This window comes from Podarcis pityusensis, assembly GCF_964106645.2.
Source record: "Podarcis pityusensis genome assembly, chromosome: 1".
Classification (NCBI taxonomy): Eukaryota; Metazoa; Chordata; class Lepidosauria; order Squamata; family Lacertidae; genus Podarcis; species Podarcis pityusensis.
The window spans coordinates 31960625-31981750 of record NC_138028.1 but is presented as its reverse complement, the minus strand read 5'-3'; the positions used below and the strand labels follow the sequence as shown (position 1 = coordinate 31981750).

At 43.8% G+C, this 21126-nt stretch overlaps 1 protein-coding gene across 1 annotated transcript in view; it reads left to right on the top strand.

The window, feature by feature from the left end:
* The first annotated feature begins 7055 nt into the window (after positions 1–7055).
* The window catches only part of VSX2 (visual system homeobox 2), a 34065-nt gene continuing 19994 nt past the window's right edge, over positions 7056–21126 (top strand). Inside the window, exons 1-3 of the mRNA XM_080978948.1 lie at positions 7056–7692; positions 8868–8952; positions 13586–13709. Coding sequence (XP_080835074.1) covers positions 7218–7692; positions 8868–8952; positions 13586–13709 — 684 coding nt within the window. The 5' untranslated portion in view covers positions 7056–7217. The remainder of the gene's footprint in view (positions 7693–8867; positions 8953–13585; positions 13710–21126) is intronic.

Below are 21126 nucleotides of genomic sequence, written 5' to 3'. Positions count from 1 at the left end.
AGTAACAATGGCTAGACAAGCATGGGAATCTGCTGCTCGAAGGAGACACACAGATCAGCTTTTGATATTGTGAAGTATTTGTGAGTAATAATTGAAGTGGGTGTAAATACACTAGTGAAAATGCCCTAACAATTTGCTTTACACATTTATATTGGGGAGAATATATATATATGCAGGCTTCTGTTCATTGGCATTAGGGCAATAGGTCAGTCATGCCCCGCCTCCAGCCCTCCAGTCAGGCACTGTGGGTTAAACCACAGAGCCTAGGACTTGCCGATCAGAAGGTCAGCGGTTCGAATCCCCGCGATGGAGTGAGCTCCCGTTGCTCGGTCCCTGCTCCTGCCAACCTAGCAGTTTGAAAGCATGTCAAAGTGCAAGTAGATAAATAGGTACCGCTCCGGCAGGAAGGTAAATGGCATTTCCATGCACTGCTCTGGTTCGCCAGAAGCGGCTTAGTCATGCTGGCCACATGACCCGGAAGCTGTATGCCAGCTCCCTTGACCAGTAAAGCGAGATGAGCGCCGCAACCCCAGAGTCAGTCACGACTGGACCTAATGATCAGGGGTCCCTTTACCTTTACTTCCCAGAGAGTTTAGTGGAAGAGTTGCTCATGTACTTCTCCCTTCCCCATTGAAATCAAAGGAGTGCTTAATTTTCACTGAATCATATACTTAGTGTTTACATTCAGGAAAACTGCATGGCTGTTTTAAAAATAATTTTACACATGGATATGATGATTGTATAAATTGTTCAATAATCTGTATTTTAGAATGTGTTCTTCCTTGACACTTTGATATTGGCCAAATACCATGAAAGCAGCTGGAACTCTATTCCTGTTGGTTGAGATGAAATACTTTTCAAAATATTCAGTTAATTTCTTATCATCGCCTGGGTTGCAGCTAATGAGATCCCAAAGAGATATGTCCTCTTGGCAGGTAATAGGTCCCCCCCCCCATCTTCTTTCACCTCCCAAGCATCTGAGACAGAATATTTGGCTTAGATGAATGTTGCTCTGGCAATGTTGCAGCACATTCTAATTAAGTAACAGTGTCAAGTCATTTTTATATCTGTTATAACGATAGCTGAAAACAGATTATATTAAAATATTCACAGATTTAAGGGACACAAATGGCGGTGATGCCCAGTTCTTCTAACAAAACGTGTGTGCGGGTACATATGCTTCTCAAATTCACCATCGGAGAAGAGACTTCAGTTATCTGTTCCACAAGGTGACCTGTTATAAAACTAGTTTCTGTTTCCAGGCTGAGGTCCTCTGATACTCCAGGTACATAGAGCATTTTGCCTTAGTATTCAGGTGGGTCCCACACCACACAGAGACAGTGCCACCTAGTGAACATGAATACCTTCTACAAGAGAGTTGTGTGAGGGTGTTTTTTGTATATGCAAACTAAGAAAAGGAAACAACAAGCATATCTGGGATGATTCTCCATAATGAATAAAATAAATTACTTTAAAAACTTAATTCAAGTGTTTATAGAAATACAAACAAATATGCACAAAGTCAGGTGACAAAAGCACAAATCACCAGTGTACCAACAAGTATCTCACACAATTTATTATAAGATTTGCAATGTGGCTGATTTCACATGCCAGCTTACCGTACTAGAACTCATGGACATCCAAAGAAGCTGTATGTTGGAAGATTCGGGGAAGATTTAAAAAAAGTACCGTATTTTTTGCTCTATAAGACTCACTTTTCCCCTCCTAAATAGTAAGGGGGAATGTGTGTGCGTCTTATGGAGCGAATGCAGGCTGCACAGGTATCCCAGAAGCCAGAACAGCAAGAGGGATCGCTGCGCAGCGATCCCTCTTGCTGTTCTGGCTTCTGAGATTCAGAATATTTTTTTTCTTGTTTTCCTCCTCCAAAAACTAGGTGCGTCTTGTGGTCTGGTGCGTCTTATAGAGCGAAAAATACGGTACTTCTTCTTCACACAAGACTATGGAACTCTCTTCCACAGGAGGCAGTGTTGGCCACCAACCTAGATGACTTTAAAAGAGGATTAGACAAATTCATGGAGGAAAGAGATATCGAAGGCTACAGGCCATCATGGCTCTGCTCTGCCTCCACAGTGGGAGGCAGCAATGCTTCTGAATACCAGTTGCTGGAAACCACAGGAGGGAAGGTCCTCTTGTGCTTGAGCCATGCTCTCTGGTTTCCCACAGACATCTGGTTGGCCACTGTGAGATCAGGATGCTGGACAGGAAGGGCCATCTGCCTGATCCAGCATGCTCTTCTTATGCTGTTATGACAGGGGGGTTGTAATGAAGTATCCAGGTTCAATTTAAAGTGCTTGTTTCAACTTTAAGGTTCTGAAGGACTTGGGACCAGGATTTCTGAAAGACTTACTTTCCCCCACTCCCATGTGTACTCACTGAATCATAAGATTCCCTTCAGTGGCCATGCTAAGTGTCCCTGACAAATGAAGTGAAATAGATGGCTATCAGAGAAAGGGCCTTTTAGGCAGTGGCACCCTGCTTATGGAGAAGCCTTCTCAATGAGTTTTACCTGGTACCATTTTTGTGATAACTTTGATGGCAGCCTATACAAAATAAAAATCTATAAAGACTTTTCTGTTTAGCAAGGCCTTATAAATAACTTGCATAGTTTGGTTTTCAAAACTCTTATTTAACTTTGGGGGTGTGGCGAGTTTTGGCTTTGCTGTATTTATGTTGCTTCTGATTTTATGGTGTTAGGTCTTGCTTTGTATTCAGTTGTATTCTTACTTATTTATTATAAGCCGCCCAGATAACTTTATGTCACGGGGCGGCATACAAATGTCGCAAATAAGCCAGTCTCCATAACCATTCGGGAATTAAAGGATCCATATACTTTCCCCACCTGGAGTCTGTCTACTAAAGCATTATGAAATATTTGTCTCCTTCAGTGAGAAACCAGAGTTCTGGTTTAAGCCCAAAGTTTACTACTGTTAAGAAGGTTGGTTTTATTGTGTCACATTACAGCCTTCTCCCTTTCCCTCTCCCCCCACAGTACTTCCATCAGAATGCCATTACACTGCCTAGTGGGAACAAATGCTTTTTTTTAATCTTTAGGTGTCAGCTGGCTCAGGATAATGCACAGATTCTCATCTGAATCAGAGTGAATGAATTAACAAATTCATGTTGCTATCAAGTGCCAAAAGCAAGTGAGTGGCAAATGTGGCTGCGTGTCTCTGCTGAGAAATGCAGGCATCCAGGGCATGGCTAGATATCATATATGGTTGTTTTTTAAATGCCTTTTGAAGCTTGGAAAGCAATGGCTTCCTAGATAGAAACTATACTTTTTGCTTTTTAGATTCCAAAGAAACACTGAGCTTCTTGTCACCAAAGAGCAACAGTTCTCTTCCTAAATTAGATATATAGTGGGTGATATGAAGAACCAAAAATTTGTATTCTACTGTTCACAGCCCATTCCAACACAGAGTGAAATGTTCTTAAGCTCATGGAAAGCCCATTGTGTTAGATTCTGGCCATTGTATTTATTCTACCCCCCACAAAATAATTCTTACAAAGTACTTTCATTAAGGCCCTTCTTAGCAGTGATATATAAACTAGCTATGGCATTAATACAACAACACCCAGCTGTCTTGGTGCATTCAAAGTTAGCTGGGCAACAATAAAGTGCTTAGGGGTGCATGGTGTGATTATTTATTTGGCTGCCAGTAGATGGCACTGTTACTAAAATCTGTTATTATAAAGAACATTGTTTTTAACAGGTGGCCTTGCTGAACATACCTGGAATGGCACATGTGAGAGTGTAAAGCAGTTGCCAAGATACACTTTATTGTTATTCTGGATTGCTGTTTGACAGTAGGATTCCAGATTCAGCTCTTAGGCAGAGATTCCCCCCCACCCCCCAGATCTCTTATAAGGAAAGCCACACATCAAACTTATGTGACTTATGCAAAAACACTTTTGTTAGCAAAACAATAAGATTTTTTGTAACAGATCAAGCATATGAATCAAAGAAAATACCAAGCTATTGAGAGGATTCTGTCAGCTATCTAGAAAACTATTTAGTGTTCTAACAAAATGTGGCACGCTATTTATAGTCCTGGGAATCTTAGTTTCTATTTAAAAATATTTTAAAAAATGCATATCTAGACCTCATGGTTGTAGATCCAACCATGAAAACATGTGAGCGATGCCTGGTAAATGTTAGACCAGCAGGAACTATGTAGGAATTCCAGTAGTAATTTTTTTGTCTCATCTCATGTTCACAAGCGTGGTTTCTTAAATTTATTTATTCAGAACATTTATTTCCCACATCATGGAATTCCTAGGCAATCTCTCACTCAGGTACTAAGAAGACACTCATTTCAGTCAGGTGGCTGTATCACATGCTCTCGCACCAAGTCCTAGGATTGATCTATCTTATGACACACTTGTGTTAGTGTACTAGGGGAAGAAGAAGCAAAGATCACCAGTGTCAAAGCAATGATTCTTCAAAATCAACTTCGTCTGGTCATGTTGTTCAGATCCCTGATTATCGTCTTCCAAAGCAACTACCCTATTCCAAACTTAAAAATGGAAAGCATAATGCTAGCTGTCAACAAAAGAGGTTTAAAGACTCACTCAAGGCAAATCTAAAAAAATGTAGTATAAACACCAACAATTAGGAAACACTGGCCTGCGAGCACTCCAATTGGAGAACAGCCTTTACCAATGGTGTTACGGACTTTGAAGACACTCTAACTCAGGACAAAAAGGAGAAACGTGCTAAGAGGAAGGCACATCTGGCAAACCTTCACCGTGTTCAGCTCCAGCCTAGAAACCTATGTCCCCACTGTGGTAGGACATGTGGATCCAGAATTGGCCTCCACAGTTACTTAAAGACTCACTGTTAAGACCATGGTTATGGAAGACAATCTTACTGGGCTATGAGTGATCGCCAAAGATTCTACACAAAGATTCTATCAACACAGGAATGTTGTGTTGCATGAAGTTGTTTTGAGGAAAACTTTGGAAAATGTAAACAAAACAAAAAAACAAAACTCATTTCCTGAGCTGTTTATATAATTTAAGCATAAAACAAAAGGCAGCAGCTGGATATACCAGAAAATCAGGAGCTTCATCAGAGAAGCTAGAAAACAAAAAGATCCTTTATATTCTGCAATGTCCCCTGTCCCCTGAAGATTCTTTCCTTTACTATATGTAGGGGTTTACTATATCTGAAGAATGGGTGAGGTGTTAGACTATATAATTTCAGCTCAAATCTGATTATCTCCTGTGCTCATGGATAACTTTCAACTAAACTTTACTTTTAGCTCAGAAACAAACAAGATGTGTTTGTGTTTCCAAATCAAATCTTATTATTAATTTACTTGGCTGAATATTTGAACACACAACCAATTAGAAAATTGGATATTTTACTGTGACTCACTTTCACCTCCTCCACTAATATAAAATGAATGGATAGCAATATAAATTTATTTTTTAAAAGAAGTATATGTCAGTTATTTTAAAAACTGTATGCAATTCTAAATAAGATTTGATTCAGCACAGGAGATGAACTTTAATTTTCACAATACAAAATATCACATCCTTGGAAACAGGTGCAAAATTTTAAAATGTCAGTTGAAAACCTTACTTTTTGGCTAAACAATGATTTAGTAAAATTTTCTGGGTGAAATCAATTTTGAATGTACAAAGCTTTTACTTCAAAAGTTGAATGGAGACCTTTGATCTATAGTCGATAAAAGTAAACTATAGTTTGCTTTTAGTTTGGTTCATATGATTTCTTTCAACTTAGGTTATTCGTTTTGCTTCCAAGAATCCACCTTCAACAATGTTAGTATTAAAAGGATAGCATTAAATTTGCATTATGGAAGGCTAATTACTGCAAGACAAGAAGCAGCCCTTATTTTTTAGATGGGCGCTAGTACTGAATTGCTTTCGCCCTCTGTTCCACATTGACTTCTCATTGCATTCATTCAAAATGGCACCTGTATATTTCATCTTACATTATAGTTGTAGCACCTATTGAAAACAGCGCGAAGTATGCACATTTTCCATGCCACCACAAATCCGGTTTGCTGCAGTGATTCCTGTGAACGAATTTCCAAACTGTTTTTATTTATTTATTATTATCTGCCACTATTCAACGTATAATTAAACACACCACAAGATTATTTCCATATTTCGATATGGAAATCATTCTTTCCACATTTCGATATCTTTTCCCAGTTGTTTTCTCCAAATCCACATTGCGAAACTGATAACTGGGAAAAGGCACCCGTTGCTGCCAAAATTTGTACAACAAACTGCAAAGTCTCCGATCAGCCCACCTGCCTGCCTACGCGGCGATTCGTTCTTTTTTTTAAAAAAAAAAGAGAGAAGAAGAAGAGGTGTGAATTCGGATTTGAATAACCCTCTAAGGAACTGGGATGATTTCATTGGTGAACTGGGCGAGGGAACCGTCGCCGTGACTTGTATAAGACGCGCCGCGCTCGCCTCGCCTCTATTCGCGCGGTCAAACCAAGGCAACGAAACGCTTCCCAGGCGTCGGCTCCTCTCGTTGCGCCTTCCCTTCTTCTCCGCTCCCCGCGGCCTCCACCCCACTTCTCACGCCAAGGCTGCAGCCTTCTGAGCCTGCTGACCATGTTCCAGGAAAATGCCCCCGCAGCGCTCGCCCGCCCGCCCGCCCTCCTGTCAGCACTCCGCGGGGCTCCCTCCTTCCCGCCCTTTCTCCTCTCACCCTGGGCGCGCGCGCAAGGGCCCTGCTCTCGGACAGGGCAGCCAAACCCCTTTCCGCTCTGCCTCAGAGTCGCCTCTTGGGTGCTGGGGGGTCTCCCACCCACCTGTCACATCCAGAGCTTCTTCAAGCGGCCGCGGCGGGTTCCCCCTTCTGACCCCTCCAGAGCGACACCCAACAAACTGCCCTCCGTTGCTGGCAGCCGTGCGGGCGTCTTACCTGCCGCTTAGGCTCTAGCTCTGCGCGCAGCTGCCCGCGCGCCCCAGGCCGCCCTCCCTCGCCCCCCCCCCCGCGACGGGTCTTCCCCCTCCTCCTCCTCCTCTCTGTCTCCTCACCTCCCCCGCCCCCCCATATTTGGCTTTTTGGAATTCCTAATCGCGGCTGGTCCCTGTGATTGGCTGCTGGGCTCTGACCCCGCTCGGGCTCCAGGCTGGGCGTATAAAAGGGGCCTGAGGCGGGGGCTCCCGAGCATTCCCCGGAGCGGGCACCAGGGACCAGTCGCAGCATGACGGGCAAAGCGGGCGACGCGCTCGCCCACAGCCTGCCCGCCAAACTCAAAGCCCCCGACGGCGCGCCGCCTGCTCCTCCTCCGCCGCCGCCCACAGCCTCGGGCCCCCCAGGGGTGGCAGGGGCCCCGGTGGGCTCCGTAGCCGCGGGGGCCAAGCCCGTCTCGGGCCCCGCGGCGCCTCGCTGCACCGGCTTCGGCATCCAGGAGATCCTGGGCTTGAACAAGGAGCCGCCTTCGCACCCTCGCGCGGCCCTGGACTCGTTGCCCGCCGGCCACCTGCTGGCGGCCCGCTCCGTGCTCAGCCCCGCCGGGGTGGGCGGCATGGGCATGGGCTTGCTCGGCGCCGGCAGCCTGCCCGGCTTCTACGCGCAGCCCACCTTCCTGGAGGTGCTGGCCGACCCGCCCGGCGTCCACCTGCAGCCGCTGGGCCGAGGCCCCGCGCAGCTCGACACCAGCCAGACGGCCAGCTCAGGTAGAGGCAGAGCCGCGGGGCGAGCGAGGAAGGGGGCAGCCGGGAGAGAGAGAGAGAGATCCAGCCTCAGGAAAGCGGGAGGCCGCGGCTGCAACCCCGGGAGGGAGCCCTCCAGGCTGGGCAGCCCCACACAGCCGACCCAGGAGGGAGACTCCCAGGTCTGAAGGGGTGGTCGTCGTCCCGTCCCCCCCCCCGCCACCTTCGGGCCAGCACAGGCTCTTCTTGCCTTCCCATCGCCAGCGATCTCCGCTTCTTCCAGATCGCGGCTTTTTGAGAAAGTGGCCCAGCAGCTGCTTCCCCAGACTGCGGTCATTATAAAAGCATAACGAAAGATAATCGACGGGGGCCAAGGAGAAGGGGGCGGGGGCCTCCGGAGGCAGGGAGAGGGGGCGACTTTCGAACACAGGACCGGGCGCTGGTTTCCATCCTTTTGAAGGGATGAGATCGAAACGCGGGGACCGGCGCTGTTGAAGGTTGCGCGGTCGGGGCTCAAGGTCCCGATTTGTTACCATAAGCGCCAAGGGAATAAAAGGAAATAATATGAAAAGCAATGGCCGGTTTCCAAACGAATAATAGTAATAATAATGCAGAATAATTTTAAACGGGTAAAAATTAGGAGAAACGGCAAAAGTTGTTATTGTAGAGTGTCTAATATATAAATACCCTTCCTTGTGTTCCAGCTCCCCTGGTTCAAAGTCCATTTTTTCCTTGCCCTGTCTTTTAAATATAGGAGCGATAAGATTTAGTAGGATCCCCAAAACTGCAAGCTTTGGGGCGATGCGCCATCGACTTTTTAAATTCATAAATCCTTTTTTTCTTTTTTAAAAAATTGACATTTCGAAGGGGGAGAAATGTCGCGTAAGGCTTGGAAACGAAACTGGCCTTCGAGTTTGGAAGGGAGAAAAGAGGAGCCAAGAGCGCGCAGAGAGCGAGGCGTCCTCGGGATGCAAAGCGCTGCCAGGGGGAACCCGGCCAGGGAACGAAACCTGAGTCGATCGCACGAGACCAGCGCCCCGATCCCCCGATCCGGGGAAATCCGAAGCGAGGTCTGAGTGCGAGACTCCCTCGCCTCGCACCCCGGAGCGTCTCGGGGAGCCGGGAGGGGAGACTCACCCGAACACACACACCCTCCAGGAGCTCTGGTCCCCATCGCTGCCGCCTTTCTGTGTCCCCAGATTCCGAGGATGTTTCGTCCAGCGACAGAAAGATGTCCAAATCCTCGTTAAGCCAGAGCAAGAAGCGGAAGAAGAGGCGGCACAGGTAAGGCGGACGCTGCTCGGGAGCCCTGCGAGGCGGAGAGGGAGGATCTCCCCACCCCCACCCCAATTGCCTGGCCTGCCCTCCCAGTCTCTGCCTTTGGGCCTCAGGATCCAGGGTGTCAGGATCGAGCCCCCCATCACCTTGTGCACGCGGGTGGGTATGGGGCTGGGGGGACGACGACAGAGAAGGGAGCTGCAGAGATGCGCCAAGGAGAGTTGCGCCCTTCTCTGGGTCCTCCATCCCAACGGAGTCCTCTGTCTCCTCCACCGGCATCTCCTCGGATGGACCCGAGGCGCAGCTCAAGGAGGAGGCCGCGCTTCTCAAGGCATTTGTTCTGCCTTTGGGTGCTGTTTTGTCTTGAAACCTCCGAACCAAGAGAGGCCAGGGGGGTCGCCCTGGCTGATCCGACCGGCTGCACGGTGGCACTTTCCCTTCTCCCCGTGAGCCGCAGTTCTCCTTCCCCCTATGTTGTAATCCGTCTTCCTTGCCTAGTGGTCCATTGTCATAAAAGACGCAGCAACGGGGTGGGGTGGGGAAGCTGTCCTCGGAGACCTCTCTCTGCATTCCTCATTCTCCAGGGATCTCTTGGGCTGTTTCTTTCTCTCTTTTAAAAAACGAAATAAATTAGGGAATTTTTTTTGCATGTGTTGGGACCCTTTAAAAAGCAGTGCTTTGACCCAACCGGAATCTCCTGGTGGTTGTGTGTGTGTGTGTGTGTGTGTGTGTGAGAGAGAGAGAGAGAGAGAGAGAGAGAGAGATGTTATTATGAAATGCATCCTATAAAATGATATGGCTGGCATCTGCTCAGGAAAACAACAACAACAACACGGGAGATCAAGGGTGGTTTGTGCGATGAATTTATATTCCTCCCTCAGCAAAGAATGCTGCTGCAATTTCCGTGACTAGCAATAAAGTATTCGAAATGTTCCGCAAGCTGACAGGACAGTTTGCAAACAGGAGATGTGGGAGAGAGGAAAGGAAAGTGAAGAGGTCTTTTGTGGAAGTCTAACCTCCCTTCCCAGATCTGCCACAGTCTCAAGAGGGGCAACTTGTCATTTTGCCCCCAGGAAAGGGGGACGCGGTCCTCTTTCCAGAAGTAGCTGCGTTCGTCTCTGGTAGGACTGCAGGGGTGGCTAGGAAAATATTGCCAAGCGAGCCAGTGGCAATCCTGTTATTTCTGAAATTCAGGACAATGGGACAGCAATGCATCTGTTCGGACCCGGTTTGGGGGAATAATTAGATCAATTTTGCTAAGCGGCGGAGTGCCTGTGGATTACGAGAACTTTCCCGTGAAAGGTTGGCTAGAATGAGGAAAAGGGCAAATTAAGGGTTCAATATTTCCTTAAGCAGTGCAATTGCCGTGGCAAAGCGGATGCTTCCGTTTGACTGATGAGGTCAAAGCAGATGGGGGACAAGAACTTCCCAGATGAACTGGACTGATACAAGCGAGTGGGTTGGTTCGCCGTTTAGATCCAGGTTAAAATCGAAGCACGTTTCCTTTCTGGATCCAGAAAAGAGCTGGAATCAAGTGTTGAATTTCTTAGTGATTTCAGGAGTGGCTTTTTCTTCTTCCAATAGGTGTACAGTATTTACCTTGTCCAGTATATTTTGTTTTTTAAAACAACAACAACAATTAATTCACCTATAATTAAATACTTCTGCAACAAGTAGTTGCAAAACGGAGAGACACTAGAAATGTCTCTGTTACTGAGGTTTGTTGGTACAAAGTGGACTAAGGTGACTTTTGAAAAAAACGAAATTTAAGTATGCATTTCAGAAAGACGCATTCTGCCATTTATTTTTGACAGGAAAACTATCCTGCAAGAAAAGTGGGAGAGTTGTGTTGTCTCCCCCCTCCCTCCCCCAGCAATTTCCCCAAAGAAATAGTCTTCAAATTGCCTCGAGAGAAGGATATCGAATGGTTAAACGAGTTTGCTGTATTCACATTGGCTGTGATTCCGTTTAGAGGGGGGGGGGAGACACCCCAAACTCTACCAGTTAAAGAACTAATACAGACGCTTGATCGTAGGATATGTCCTTTGTATTAACAAGGTCTTTTTGTTAACACTGTTACTGATCTGATACAGTGCGTTAGATTTAAAATGCTTGGAGGTGATTTGAGAGCATTGGAAATTCGAAGACTACATTTTCTTTTATTTTTACTAAGTGACTTGGATTTCTTTCTCCTCTGGATGCTATATTTCTTCAGGGGTGCAGGTGTTTATTTCATATTTCTTTGGGCTTGCTTGCATCCGTGTGTGTACACACACACACACACACACACACACACACACAGAGAGAGAGAGAGAGAGAGAGAGAGAGATGAACTACAATATTGTAATGCAGACTGCTTCCTTGGTAGATTAATCACAGAACCAGAGGACTGCCATGCATCAGAAATTGGTGCGGATAGCCTAATGCTTATTCAGATTTGCGGCACAACAGGAGCATGAAAGGAACCTGTCTGCTCTGCAGGCATCTTTCTTCAACTCCAGTTGTGCTTCCGTTTGTTTCCAGTCCCAGACAATCGTTTTGGGAGTGTGCCTGTCTGTGAGGAGGACTTTGGAATAGATAAACGTGGGAGAAGTGTGTCCTTGGTATGAAATTCGTTGTTTTGAAGAGGTGGAAGTCCTACTTACTATGCTGTTCACAGCACAGCACAGCTGAACTGCTGACGGCACTGGTGGTACTTACTTAGGTTGTAAAGTGTTAGGGAATCTATATGGTGCTCAGGTCATTTATTAAAAAAAGGAAGACTGGCAGATGAGAGAAAGGCTGGGCACTTTCAACATTATAAAAGAGGGGACGGTGTTGTTACCCATCAATTTAAATGCCAAACACAGCATGCTGTGCACTGGTGTTGAAATAATATTTGCACCTGAAAATGCTGATATGAATGCTGCATTGCAAAAAAAGAAATAAAGAAAAGCAAATAATGGTTTTTATTCTTTAAAACTTGCATTTTGCCAGAAAATCCAACCTTCCACATGAAGCCACTCCCTATAGGTATTGACAAGCAAAACAAAGTCTTTTCAACTTAAAGCATGTCTTCTGACACTGAAAACTACGTACATCTTACAGAATTAAGAGTCACCATCTGGATTCACACTGTTGGGTTTGAATGTAGTGAATTTGCCAGATTTTGTTAGGGTTCTGCTTTAGTGTTACATTTCACAGAAGTACTGCTAATAATAATATGGAAGTAATTTTTTTTAAAGATCCATAACTCTTATCAGTTTAGTTGTTATTGTAATAGCAACTAACCAAATCAGCAAGCCAGCATCCTTATTGTTATTTTGCTACCATATAGCAAAAGATTACCTTTATTTTTATTTTTATTTAAAAAAGAAAGGCAAAATGATAGTCTGAAGAACATAACAACAAGTAGTTTAATTCTTAACATGTGTGATTACCAATAGAGATGTACATATATTTCGACACTCTATAGTTAAGATATATATGTGAGAAACTGAATCCAGTCTAAAACACATTTATTTGATAGCAAGCACTATTGACTGCAGATGAGCTTACATCCTAGTGAGGGTGGTTAGGCTCACAACCCAGAGAAGCAAAGACTGATTCTATCTGCAATAGCATTCTATTTACAATAAAAAAACCATAGCATATATACAGTGGGATGGTATAGATGATAAACATGTATGCCACTCTGAATTATTGGTGGGGATACTGATATGAAAAATAAATTTATAGGGACTCCACATTTTTTGGCTGTAGAAGCTGAGCTGGTGTTTGGGGGTGCTACTTCTTGTTTCCCCCCCTCCTGTGACTTTCTATGTGGTGGTTCTTTCCCCTAATTTAGATCTTTTGAGTAGCTTCTGCTACAAATGGGTTTGTTTTTGTGATGTCTTTCTTGACAATGAACAGAAGCAGGAATCTAAGACTACCCATTTACCGTATCAAAGTTTTTTAAAAAAATATCGTGCCACACTTATTTTTGTTTAAGTACCCTCACCCTTTGCCTCCTTCTGAATAATAGCCCCATTCTCCATGTGTTGAGAGATTTGCTTTTGTCTCCCACTTTGATTTGTTAATATACTTTATGGATAGGCCTTCGCTTTCAATTCAGCTGGAGGGCTTTGGAGACATAGTTAATTCTTCCATTTCAATAAATTGGACTTGAAGCTAGCCATTTTATGCACACTTACTTGAGAGTACCCCACTGAGTGAAGAGGGATGCAGCAACAAAATGTGGGTAGGATTCGACAGCAAAGTGCTTACCTTTGCTTATCATAACCATGGTGAACTTTCTCTCTCTCTCTATGTACCTTTACTTCCTATGGCTTTTGGCTATCCATCTGTAGATACATATAGGAGGCAACATGGTGTAGTAGTTAGAGTGTCGGGACCCAACCTGGGGAACCAAGGTTTAAGACCTGACTTGACCATGTAGCTCACTGGGTACATGGTCCCAGAGTTGTTGTGGGAGAGGGAGAACCAAGTTTGCCACCTTGAGCTAGTTGGAGGAACAAGATGGGATGTAAATGCAATAAATCAATAATCAAATATATTTTACCCACTCTCTAAGCTTTCCCTTTGGTCCTTCACCCGTTTAGGTTAGTCCAACATTTAGTTTCATTTTTACTTTTTCATCAGTTAGTTTTGTTTCCTTCAGGACAATTTTCACATCCTATCAACTGGAGGAACTGGAAAAAGCATTCAATGAGGCCCATTATCCTGATGTCTATGCGAGGGAGATGCTGGCAATGAAAACAGAACTTCCTGAAGACAGGATACAGGTAATTGTACTGCTATGAGACCCCCATGATACTAATTTTCCTTTTCATGTTCTTTAGTTTCTTCAGAAAGGACAATGTATCTTTTTAGACAGAAATAGAGTGTCAACCCTAAACAGTTTTCTTGCAACCCAGATCCTCAAGAGCTAATTATCAACTGTGCATGAGAAAATAACCCTCAATTGGTATGGTTTTTTTGTGTCTCAGGTTGCATTGTTTGCTCCCGAGTTTATAGTAAGATGTATTATACAGGGAGACATGTAAGCTAGAAAAATCCTGAGAAGGGAAGTGTAGTGTGGGAAGAAGGCTAAAAGTATCCTTGTTGAAGTGGCATGAGTACTCAGGATCTATGAGGGCTCAGGATCTATCTGTGAGGAAGGAAATGGTTAAAAAAAGGAACCCAAGCACAATTGTGTCCCAAGCAAAGGATTGCTGGAAACCTGGTAAGTGGAAGCTCACGTGAGTGAATGCTTCTCCATACAATAAAATAAAATTCCCGTAGATTTTTTTAAAGAAATGCACTGTTGTGGAGAAGGCTAGGGTAGAACTCGTTTCCCGACATTCTTTTTTAAAGTAGAAAGTCTCTGTTTTGTATATTAAGAAACAATCTTAATATAACAAAGCCCAACATAAATTTACCATCTAACAGAAAACTGTAGCTGAACTGAACATGCCACGTATTTATTATTTGGAAAATAATTTTATGAGTTAGATTCATTTCTAGTAAAATCAAGAAGTGTTTTATTATTCACTGTAATGGTGTGTAGGTTGTGTCCTAAGGCTGAGGATTGCTCCCTAAAGCTGAACCAAATAATGGTTTATTAGCAAAAGTCACTATTAGTGACTGCCAACCGCAGTAGCCTTAAGGAAGCTAAAATTTGTAACACTGTGAGAACTGCCCACTATCGGTTTTGGCGTGGGGTTTTTGTTTGTTTGTTTGTTTCTGCTAACAAATCTATTGCCTGATTGTACTGATTTCTTTAAGTTGTGCATTCTGCTAGTGCTTAACTGTGGACCTACCCTTCTAAAAATTGCAGCCTTAAAGCTTAATCCTATATGAGCCCCTCTGCTGGCAAATCATTGCAAAGTCATGACCTGTGCTGTGCCGCTGACTGCCTCAGCTGATCCTGGGTGTTATGCCAGTACAGTGTGGTGTGCGGCAGAGTGGTCCTGCACTGAGATGTCATGTGACGCACAACTCTTACATGGCAAGAGTGGGGCAGCTAATGTTTGCTGCAAGCTAAAAAGCATTTCAGTTGCTCAGTCACCTTTCATGGGTACACTGCTCTATGCTAGAGATATGGTGGAAGGGCTTTCGGTGAGGTTGCGACTGATGTAGGCAGCAAAACAGAATGCATCTGTGCTACTTCCCTGGTACAGGATACGGTTGTACCAATGACAGTATACAGCACTTCATGTCTTACCACAGATCAGAGGACTCAAGCATCAATAGCGCTGAAACATAGGAAACTGCCTTATAGCAGGCCAAGCAGTTTGTCCATCTAGCCCAGTGTTGTCTGCCTGTCTCAGGTAGAGGCCTTTTCCTGTTACCTGCTCCCCGATCTGCTTTTTAACTGGAAATGCAAGAGACTGAGCCTGTGACCTGTGTGCAACGCATGTGTGCCACTACTGAACTTTGGCCGCTTCTCACTTGTTCACTTGCAAATGAGTGGTGACAGCATCAGGAAATTATGAACTAATATGGCATTCATAAAACATGGTGCGGGTTAATAATCTGAGCCAAAGCTGGCAGAATCCTGTTGAGAGTTCCTGCTGGAAACCACTCATTATTTCATGAGTCGTCCCCCCCCCCCCTTGGATACTAGCACAGCACCAGCCCTTACCTACCATCTTTTAATATTTTGTCACATTAATTGCGATTTCATTGGGTTTCCTTGCTTTGGATATTTGCATACTCTTCCCCTAACCCTCCCCCCCCAACATCCCTTGGGCTTTCACCTTCCTATAGCACCCCCTCCCCCGCTGACGCTATAAAACTGTTTACTTAAATTATGCACCATAAATCACCTTCTCTCCAGCTCCTTAATCATTTGGTTGCTCTCTGCTGAACTCTTTCCAATTTGTCAATCTTTGTGGTAACAAGACATAAAGTGTGTATGATTGCAGTGTGCCAGGTTGGTTCTTCTCGTGGCTTTAAATGGGACTGGAGACTCCTGTCCTTGAGGGTCATAGGCGACATTCAACTAATATTGGCTTATATCGGAGATCACATTGTGCCTTGTGCACTTCCTTTACTCAGGGATATTGCTTAAATTTCTAAAACTTATTGTCGTCCCCCTGCCCAATTGCTAACCTGTGACTGTGACTCAGAAGACCATGTGAAAAATTCTGCACGCACAGCCACATTTCCAAGAGTCTTTCCGCTGCGTTTTACTTACTGCTAAGAGTGCCTTGCAGTTTTTCATTTGTTGTTCTTTCACCTAGCACAGTTACTGGGGAGAAACTGCTTGCTCCTAGTTTTAAAATGGGAAAATTGTGTTGCTGGGGAAAGCACATTATACCCCAGCTAGCACTTCCAGTGTTCTTTAGAACTCCTTCCTTATATATACTGGTTTGACATCCACATGGGGTGACATGCACCCCTACTTGCTGATCAAAAGACAACTCGTTGCCTGGGAAACACGGTCAGGCCTTCTTGGTGGTGGCACCCTCTCCTCCATTGGGAAACCTGTCTATGACCAACTTTCCTGAGGCTTGAGATGACAGGTGAAGATCTTTTTAATGAGACTGGGTCAGTTTGGAAGCTGAAAATGTTAATACTATTTTAATTGACTTATTGATATATAAATGCTAAATAATATTTTGACTTACTGAGTTTTATATACTTTCTTTTAAATATTGCAGTACTATGGTTGATGTTAGCTGTTTGGGTGTTGTATGGCTGGAATGTCAGTTGAGATAGTAAAATGAACAACCAAACAAGCAAATAAGCTAGAGATATAGACAGATATGTACCTCTGAGACTGTGGTTATAGGAATATCATAGGGGCCCATTGACTAGTGCTTCCATGAGATTGCAGGTAGCCTGTATTGGCCATCACTCCCGTCCCTTACTACCGACCATACCATTTTGTAAGCTTTCAAAAAAGTATTAATTGAATTTTATTACTTTTCTTTTGCAAAGACGTTTTTGCTGCCTGCACACAAGCATGACCACCACATGTGCTCATGCATAAAAAAGCATGGCAGCCCGAATTAGGCATCCATCTTATACTGAGTCCAACCACTGGTCCATTGAGCACAGTGCCAGAGATGGATCCTTTCTATCCCTCTTGACATAGTTGGACTCCAACTCCCATCAGCCCCAGCCAGCATGACCAAGGGTCAGAGATGATGGAAATGGTAGCCCAACATGGGACCACAAGTTCTCTTTCCTTGGTCTACAATGACTGGGAGCACCTCTTCAGAATTTCATGTGGGGACTTCACCATTTCTACCTGGAGATGCCTTGGTGTTGAACTTGGGTGTGCATCTATAGCAGATGCTATACCACTGAGTTAGCAAGGAATCTGAGAAGAAGGGCAGGTTCTAGGATAACAGCAGGTATCATATTGGAGGCAGGAGATTCCAGTTTAACTGGGTGACCAGACAAATGCACGCAAGCTTAAGCAAAAGTATGCGAATAGGCATCATTTTAATTGCAACGCATTATTGTGTTACATTTCCCGCTGCTTCTGCTCCATAGAGCTCAGAGCAGTTCATGCGGCTGCTGCAGGGTGGACTGTTCATGTGGTTCTGCCCAGCATTGTGGTCCTTTACGGCTGCACTGTGGGAACAATGTTCTCACACAGATAGTCGTCATCAGAATACTCCAAGCAATAAAGCTGTATTGGTGCCCGTGTGCCAGAACTTAGTGTTGTGGCCAACAGGGAGCCCCCTTTCTGAGCCCTACATACTGTACTTACCTCATGACTCTTGCATAGGAGACAATGGTACCCACCATGGAATAAGAGCCAACATGTGGTATCCTCATATTGCAGAGGAGTGAAGGAGAGATACTTCGTGGCTATGGAACTTTTAAAAGTCAGAAGATATGGTTGGAATGTATTATCCGAGATTCACACACATGAAACTAATATAGCCAGTGCCTTTTATAGCATGGTCAGGATCCAGGGAATGAGCCAAAGAAAAGGAGCCTGAGAAGACACAATCAATGTGGTAATGGCTTATCCAGTGAGAAGGATGCATTGTGAAATATATGATGCTGTATTCAAATTTAATTTTCTGTTTCAACTTCATGCATTCTGTCACACACACCCGCCCCACCAAAAAAAGGCAAGTTTGAGAGTGGTTAGCTATTTATGTCTGCAGTTTATGTCACTTCCAAATAAGTTTGTTTTACACTGAGAATCAGTTCAGGGAATTAATTGTAAATCAAGCCTCATTAATTCTCCTTGTAGTGGGGAAAAGAATAAATTAAGGATTCTGGAAGACCGGGGTGGGTGGACATTGGCAAAGGAGTTGCAAGCATCTTTCCCATCATTTCACCTTCAGTTCAATTAACGTGAGTCTCTTTATTGGCAAGAGAGGATGCTGACCCTTTCCCCATCTCTTGCAACCCAGTGCTTTGTGATACTCTATCACTGACTGATGATGAGGAGAAAACAGAGCAATCTCCTATTTGTCAGAAGCATTTTGCTTCCCTAGATCTCACCTTAAACCACATCAGAGGAAGGGATGAGAGTAGATTCTCGAGACATTGTCTTCATTAGCTATATCCTCTTTAATGGTCCTGGCCAAAAATATGAATGTAGAGCTATAAAGTGATGTTGGCTGGAGACACTCTGAAAACATTTCCAAGCAAAATTATAGTTATCTCCCCTGTTCTATGTAACACAGATGTCTAACATCCGATCATGGTACTTTCTTGTGAATGTTAATTATTTCATTGTTTCTCAGAATATGAACAGGGGGAAAAATATAGGTAGAGGTGGGGAAAGAATTGCAGCAGGAAAAACAGAATGAAAGTGAGAGTTAGGAGAGGAAAGAAATGCAACTCTTAACAGCAAGTTTTTAAATGAACTGAATTCTCTCAGTGAATTACACTGGCTGTATTGTAAAGGCACTGAACAAATGGTTGATAACGTAAGGTTTATAAAATAGGTGTAAAGAACATAAGTAAGAAGATGCCCAATGTGGCAGAAGGAAGGATGATTCCAGGAAATGCAAACATAGTGCCATGTTCCTTAGAAATTATCTAGCATATGGTTGTACAGCACAGAAAAGTCTCTCTTCTTATGATACTTCTCATGATACCTATTTCCTGTGATCATAGGATGCATTCTCCATATATTAAATAAAGCAGTTGATGGCCGCTCCATTTCCATGCAAATATGTTCTTGTGAATCCTTTGTCAGGTATCCAATGGCTATTTGCAGTTCAATATATAATATACAAACCCCACATTTTGCTTTCAGCGTTTCCTTTTTTTCCTTTTTATTAACATTTAATATTTGTTTTCCCACCAAAAGCCCTTCAAAGTGGTTTGCAATTTAAAAACCAATAAAATACAAAACAACAACAACAACAGTGAAGCAATTAAATAAAACTAACAGGCACAAGACCTGGCAAAATAAAACAGTATTTGCAGCTCCCCTAAAACTTGTAGTGTTTGAGCCACATGAGTCTCCAGACATTCTATTCCATCTTGATAAAGGTACTGTTTCGTACTTGATATTAAGTATTTGACATCCTGTGTATTTTAATAGTTGATACACATGATTGGATAATGCATACTGAATGTGCAGAAGATGCAGTGATTTTTTTAAAAAAAAGATAATTATTGCACATGTTTTTGGATGGACTCAGCTCAGTGAAAATGATTCTGCTCTGTGAAAACAACATGAGCGTCTGGACACCCCCGCATTGTGAGTGATGGCCGTGCTTCCCAGCCTATCACTGATAGGACCCCTATCACTGATAGGACCATGCAGTCTTGTCCTGCTAGGTCTCATCTTAGCAAAAGTCACAGAATGGCCAGCTCAGCACTGCATCATGGAACCGTTTCTTGCTTTCCCAGAATTCTGAATACAGTTGTACCTCAGGTTAGGTACTTACCGGTAATTCATTCTTGAGGTCCGTTCTTAACCTGAAACTGTTCTTAACCTCACTTTAGCTAATGGGGCCTCCTGCTGCCGCCGCACTGCTGGAGCACGATTTCTGTTCTCATCCTGAAGCAAAGTTCTTAACCTGAAGCACTATTTCTGGGTTAGTGGAGTCTGTAACCTGAAGTGTATGTAACCTGAGGTACCACTGTAATCAGTTGGTCAAGCCTCCTTTTCATGCTGTCAAGCTAGCAGCTTCAATTATTTGGAGCGGAAAGTGGAGAAATCTATCTGCCACTATCCTCCAATGATATGAGAGAAGGGACTGAGGAAACAGCTTCTCTTCCCCCACACGAATGGTGTTTGAGATCTCAGGATACTAGTGAGGCCTGGCGTCTCCACCATGCTCTACCCCAGTGGTTCAAATTCACAGTACTGTCTGGATGGTTTGGTAGCAACATCACTGTAGTCCGCCCAACTGAGTAGGCTACTCTTTACTGTTGCCCAGAGTTTTCCCATTTGCATACCGAAAGTATTATACCTTTTCCTTCATACTCAATGCTCTCATTCCCAGAACGGTTTGCTCTAGGAACTGAGTACAGATTGTACAGATAACAGATTTTGCCATACTGGCTTATCACAACTTCCCCAGTTTTAAGTCTCCAAGGAAGAGATTTGGGTTCTCTTGACCACAGTTTTTCAGCAAACAGAGTTACCTTCAACTATTACAGCAGAGACTACTAGTTTTGGGGGAAATGTCTGGACATGTGCAGGCACGACTCTGTTTTATCTGTTTTGCAGCCTTTTCATCATGCATCTGTTGCTTTTCAACTATTTGTCTGCATGTTATTACTCATTGAATACTATTCCTATTTTCCTCAACAGTTAAGAATTAAAAATCCACCTTCATGTTAGGAAGAAAGCCACATTTTCCTGCATTATAGCCATAAACGGCTCCCCACCCCCCTTCTAGATAATCTTAATTGATCTGAGCAAGGTTGCTGAGAGTGAGTTTGGGCCACAGTAAAAAAGATTCCCCCCCCCCCCACAACAGCAAGGGCAGATGGATTAAAAATCTGTACACAGGATATAAAATAAATGTGTGATCTTGCTTTTATGTTAATAATAAATATGATAATTTTTGTACCTGTTGAGACTATTAAGATCGTAATGACTAATATCAATAATATAAGCACCCACACAGTCGTTGCTCAACTAACCATACACTTTAAACATTAAACTTGCATGTGTTACATAACACAATGCATATCACAAAACAGCTTTGTTGCATTTGTACAATGTTCCCTTAAGAAAACATGTAAATGCAACTGCGCATAATAGGATGAGACAGCAAT